A 6,000-nucleotide genomic window follows, 5' to 3' on the forward strand; every position below is an offset into this window, starting at 1 on the left:
CGTGTTCATTCACAATGAGTTTATTCCACTCTCTATTACGAAACACCCTTTTTTTGAGCTGATATGTTGCTTAACCAATATAGTTACAACTGCTTCCTTCAAGGCCTCCTTTAAATGTAAACCTGAACCCTGGCCATGTGAATTGGTTCAAGTCAATACATAACTAAAATGTCTAAAACTTAAATATATAACAATGAATTTCAATTTAAATGAAATACAATCAAACCAACAATGAATTAATTAACTACTGAGGGATAAAAAAAGCCCTATTTAAACAGTAATTGTTTCTCATGAGAACGAAAAGAAAAAGAAAACGCATACATTGCCGTGAACAGGTTTTTGCTTGTTCACCCCAGGAGTGAACCGGATGAGTTCTGAGCTATGCCTTGTTTCCGCAGGTAAAGAGAGCTGTTTTGAACGTATAGTATCCAGGTTTGGCACTAACATAACGTATGTTGTGATTGGCGATGGGCGCGATGAGGAGCATGCAGCAAGCCAGGTAAAATCTCCCGTCTGACCCCAAGCCTCTGACCTGTCACCTTGTTTATGTTGCAGGCAAAGAGAGTTGCTTTGAGCGCATAATGCAGAGATTTGGCAGGAAGGTAGTGTATGTTGTAATTGGGGATGGTGTGGAAGAGGAGCAGGCCGCTGCCAAGGTAACGACCCGCAGGTGAACCGGAAGCAGTGTGTGGCTTCTCAGATTGGACTTCCTGCCTGTGTGTGCTGTAGAGCTTTAGATGAAACTGATCAGCAGCTTGTGCACTTCATTTATTTCCTCATCTGTAGTTTCCATGTGGATGTCTGTAGCGGTTGCTTTTTGCCTCTTATCATCTGAGACCAGCTTTTCTTTCTCAGATCCCAAGCCATCTAGAACAGAGCTATTCAACTGAGGTTCTCCGGGGTCACAGGCATCTAATCACATCCGTAGTTTCCTGCAGTCTGAGATCAGTCAAGTTAACCTCCTGTAGATGATCTGCTGAGATGCTGAACCTAAAGGCCCAGTTGAATACTTGCGTTCTAGGATTTCTAAACCAAGTTTGTGTACATTTATTGTTCAAATGTTTGGGGTCAGGAAATCTTTATTTATCAGGGATGCATTCAATTGTTCAAAGGTGACAGTAAAACAAACTCACTGCATACATGGTTACAGAAGATATCTATTTCACATAATTGCACTTTCTGATGTTGTAGTTTCCACAGTAAATATAAATCAGCACAACTGTTTTCGACATTAATAAAATATATGTCTCTTGAGCAGTAAAACAGCATATCAGAATTATTTCTGAAGACTGGAGAAATGTGTGCTGGAAATTCAGCTTTGCCATCACAGGAATAAATTACATTTGAAAACATATTCAAGTAGAAAACAGTTATTCTAAGTTATAACAGTTTCTCAATATTACTGTTTTACTATATTTTGGTCAAATAAATGCAACCTTGGTGAGCATAAGAGACATTATTCAAAAACATTTAAGACCCCAAACATTTGAACAGGCAAAAGATAAATAAATAAAAAATATATATTGAAATTAGTGCTGTCAAACGATTAATTGCGATTAATCGCAAACAAAATAAAAGTTTTTGTTTGTATAGTATTTGTGCGTGTGATGTGTATATTTATTATCTATATATAAATACACATGCAGTATATATTTTGAAAGTATTTCCATGTCTATTTTTAGATTCATACAATTTATATTATAAATAAATATATTTAATATATAAACATAACACATTTTTCTGAAATATATACATGCACGTGTGTGTATTGATATATACATAATAAATATACACAGTACACATATTATGTAAAAAAAAAAAAACTTATCTTGGATGTGATTAATCGCGATTAATCATTTAACAGCACTAATTAAAAGCGTTTTTTAATTTCACGAGATTTTAGAGTGCTAAGTTGAAGGTTTTGTGAATGGTTTATTTAAAATATAGTTCAATATATAAAATTAGTAATTAAAATTATATATGAATATATACATATATACATACACACACACACACACACACACACACACACACACACACACACACACACACACACACACACACACACACACACACACACACACACACACTTACTTATAGCACTTTACAATAAATTTCAATTTGTTAACATTAATTAATGCAATCGATTCTATATTTCTACATATATTAAAACAACATTACTATTAAATGAAAATACAATTTGTAAATTTGTCTGTCATGCATTAACAATAAACTGTAGTATAATTAAGATGAATCTTTAGCTAGATTTAAAAAAAAATACGGTAATGATTAAAAAAAATACAAATGGATAATTATGTTAACGAATTTAAACATTTTGTAAAGTGTTAATGTTTTTGATCTGGATAAAAAGTGTTGGTAAATGCTTTACTAAACTCTTTATAAACCCACTGTAGTATAAGAGTGTGAGTATTGAGAGGCTGTTGTTTTGTATTCTGGATTTTCTCTGTGTGATCTGGCTGTTCGATCTCTCACCTCGTTTTCAGAAATGAAAAGAACACTTGTGCTAACACAATAATATTAGACAAAACCTTAGTAGCAACATGCCTGCATGGATATTGCTAGAAAATGTTAAACTTTGAAGCAAATGCTATTTCTGATTTTCTTTTTCTCCTCCCAGCACAACATGCCCTTCTGGCGGATATCCAGCCACTCTGACCTGCTTGCCCTCCATCAAGCACTGGAATTCGAGTACCTGTAACACTCAACACCTGTATCATAGGCCTTTTTTGTACAACTATTTAAGAACAAGAGTACACTGCAATCTCGTTTTGTCTTTTTGATTCTTTTTAAGAAAACTCTGGCTTTTAAGATATTTCTGCACTGTCTTAAGAAGACTAGGACAGACTAGGATGAGGGAAAATGCGATTTTAATGGTCAAACCAGGCTTGTAAAGAGCTTACTAAGGTCTTACGTCACACACACTGCATTTCATGTCTGAATGAGGCAAGTTCTTCGTCTTGAACCACATATATCCTCACTCATCTACAGGAATCACATTATCTGTCTATACAGTAGACTTCATTTCCACTTAAACAACTCGAGCGCTGTACTCTAATCAAGGATCATTTAGAATAGACACATAACTCATGTAAATTATTTTACAGTTACTAGATTTAACACTAAAGGACGCTGTTTTCACATGGTATCATTTTGAGTTTGTTTTTTTGTAAGTTTTTGGCAAAAAAGTCTGTGTATAATTTGTTGTGCCTTATGTATTTGTGTGTCAGTTTTTATTTTGAGAATGTATGTAGATATAAAAAAAATGTAAACATCTGAGATTTGAGTGGTCTTTTTTTACATGTTGAAAAAAAAACTGGTGCCTCTGAACAAATCAGTTTTTTTTTTTTTTTTTTCTTGCAAGTCAAGACCGTAAAAAAAATAAATAAGTATAGCATCAAGGAAGCATTACCTTTTAAAGCTTTAATAAAGCTCTGGTTTCATTCTGACTGACCATTAGTTGTAAAGTCTTAAGCAGGCATAATGCAGAGTTTTCTTCCCAGAATGCAATTTTTTTTTTTTTTTAAAGTGTACATTTAGTGACAAATTTTTGTAACTTTTAAAAGGCAAACTTGGAAAACAAGTAGAACTATGTCATAATGAAAGACTCCGTTTTTGCTTTCAATGAAACCTTTTTTGTACCCCCCCCCAAAAAAAAGGTTCGTTTAGAGTTCACATTTCAGTTAACACCAAATCTAAAAATTCGGATGAGGTTGCAACCTGATTGGACATCTTTTAAGACATTTTACGAGCTTGCAGAACATCCAAAACCAATGCCTGTGAGACTGGGTTAAATGCGCTCATTTGAGTACATAAGGTGGTATTTTTATCAGCTTATAACTCATTAAGAGCTTATAACATACGTGGAATCAAAACAGCACCAGGGATTCCTCCGTTGCACACACAAAAGATGTGCTGTATAGACTGGATTAAACTGTCAACATGGCTCCCAGGAGAAACCCCAGGTAGGCTGGAGATTGTTTGCGGTTGTTTCTACCATTTCTGAATTCAATTCAGAACTTGCATGAATTGCTACAACTTCCAAAGTAAAAAAAAAATAAAAACATGCAACAAGTAACATTTTTCAAAGATCTTTTATTTGGCGCCTTATTTCTTAGATTTGAAGTACTCCTCAATGACGTCCTTAGCCTGGGACTCTTTGCCATAGTCCTGCAGATGGAGACATCAAAAAATTAGATGCACGTTAGATCTTTAACATTTATTCAGATTTAAAACGAACATGACTCAACGCTTACTATAAAATTACAACAGGAAACAAAATAATTATATAAAATATATAAATATTCAGTAAGTTCAGCTTGTTGCCCTTCTAGGGACCTCAAAAATCAAAACAGGACCAAGAGGCTCGTGTCCAGGCGCTCAATCTAGCCAAGATTATTAAAAACCAGACACAGGGCATGGAGAGCCAGCATCTGGACTCGACTTGGCTCGAATATGAAGCCCTAATATTCTTAGAATAATGATTAATGGTTAAAAACCAAGAAGGTATTTTCCAACAGGTTTTCGATTAAAGTAAAATTCAAAACAGACTCAGAGTGTGAACAGGACCACAGTCAGACACCCACCTTAATGACTACACAGCTGCAGCCCACCACCTTGCGGGGTTTGCCCTCTCTGTCGATCTTGCACAGACCAACCCACTCACCAAGCTTCTTATTGTCATCAACCTACAAGAGAGCACAGACACAGTCAGAATTTTATGACTCTACACTTTTAAGCAGCGATTTGGACGTTTTTAGTTCAAATCAGGCTTATGTGTGCCAAATAAAAAGTTCTTGGCACCATTCAAGAGAACACGCTTTACATTTTGGACTAATAAAAAGTACGTACATCAACATTCTGAAGCAAACATGTGTTGCTAGTAGAGATGTTCCGATACCCTTTTTCTCTTCCCGATACCGATTCCGATACCTGGGCTCAGGGTATCGGCCGATACCGAGTACTGATCCGATACCTGGGTGTATATCTGTATATACAGCTGTATATACTACTAGCCCTGTGTAAATTGCTAGAATTTTTTTATGGTGTGCTTCAGACAGATCCCTCAATAAAACATGAACAAATACATGGTGAACTACTGTATTTATTACAGTATTTTTATTATCTAACATGAATTTGACAGTATTATTTATTTTCTTATGCAAAAAAGAACTTCAAATGCAGCCAAAAATCTAACACCGCAAACTAAAAAAGGTATTTAAGTTTTACAATATAACTGTATAAAAAAACTGCAACAAATAAGTCTATGAATATAAAAAAAGATCTATTAATCAGATAATCTCTAACAAGTAAAAAACAAGCAACCATCTAGGCATAATTATTATTATTATAGAGATGTATTATTATTACTGTAGGCTACAACAGTAGCTTTATATATTGTCAATTTACTCATGTAAACCAAACATTTATTTTAATGGGCTGCCATGAAGATCTTTGAGTGTCTGTGTTTATGATATGACAGTATTCTCAAATGAAACGGTAAATTCTCATGAAGTGACGGTTTATGCGTTCGTGTCCTCATGACACACAGCAGAGACTACAAAACAGCGAGCTCTCGCGCATCTGTGCCAGTCACCCACAGAGATGTAGATTTTGCGGGAGTAATATTTAAATAGTATTTTGCAGTTTAATATTCACAGACACTAGTATATATTCGGCTACTGTCTGGAGCCCTGCGTTTTGACTTACACGGAAGCGACTGAACGCAGTTGCCGGTACTGAATATACTCGAGAGCCTGTAACTACCGGTACTACAGAGACATACTGCTAACCACTGATCTATAATATAGTAGCGGCTTCACTGTCTTTTGGCAGTTTAGAATGTGATGAGTGATCCAGTCATATATAGATAAGGGCTGCTAACGCGTTTTCATTTCTTCTTCGCTGCTCTAAACAGGGGTTGCTTGTGGCAACACAGCACAACTTCCTGTGTTTTCAATGCATTTTGAGCAGCGAAGAAGA

General features: G+C 35.3%; 2 protein-coding genes across 10 annotated transcripts in view; one reads left to right on the top strand and one right to left on the bottom strand.

Moving 5' to 3' along the window:
• Positions 1–3,295, top strand: part of eya4 (EYA transcriptional coactivator and phosphatase 4) — a 36,614-nt gene extending 33,319 nt beyond the window's left edge. For 7 of the 9 annotated variants that reach the window (XM_026199906.1, XM_026199911.1, XM_026199912.1 and 4 more), the window contains 2 exons: positions 556–656; positions 2,639–3,295. In XM_026199906.1, coding sequence (XP_026055691.1) covers positions 556–656; positions 2,639–2,719 — 182 coding nt within the window. In that variant the 3' untranslated portion in view covers positions 2,720–3,295. Of the gene's footprint in view, positions 1–398; positions 500–555; positions 657–2,638 lie in introns of all 9 variants that reach the window. The other 2 variants (XM_026199907.1, XM_026199905.1) reach the window with 1 other exon arrangement.
• A 798-nt stretch (positions 3,296–4,093) lies between these two features.
• Positions 4,094–6,000, bottom strand: part of rps12 (ribosomal protein S12) — a 4,056-nt gene continuing 2,149 nt past the window's right edge. The window contains exons 5-6 of the mRNA XM_026199962.1: positions 4,605–4,706; positions 4,094–4,188 (exon numbers count right to left, since the gene is read on the bottom strand). Of these exons, the coding sequence (XP_026055747.1) occupies positions 4,126–4,188; positions 4,605–4,706 (165 nt within the window). The 3' untranslated portion in view covers positions 4,094–4,125. The remainder of the gene's footprint in view (positions 4,189–4,604; positions 4,707–6,000) is intronic.

This window comes from Carassius auratus, chromosome 23 (assembly GCF_003368295.1).
Source record: "Carassius auratus strain Wakin chromosome 23, ASM336829v1, whole genome shotgun sequence".
NCBI lineage: Eukaryota > Metazoa > Chordata > Actinopteri > Cypriniformes > Cyprinidae > Carassius > Carassius auratus.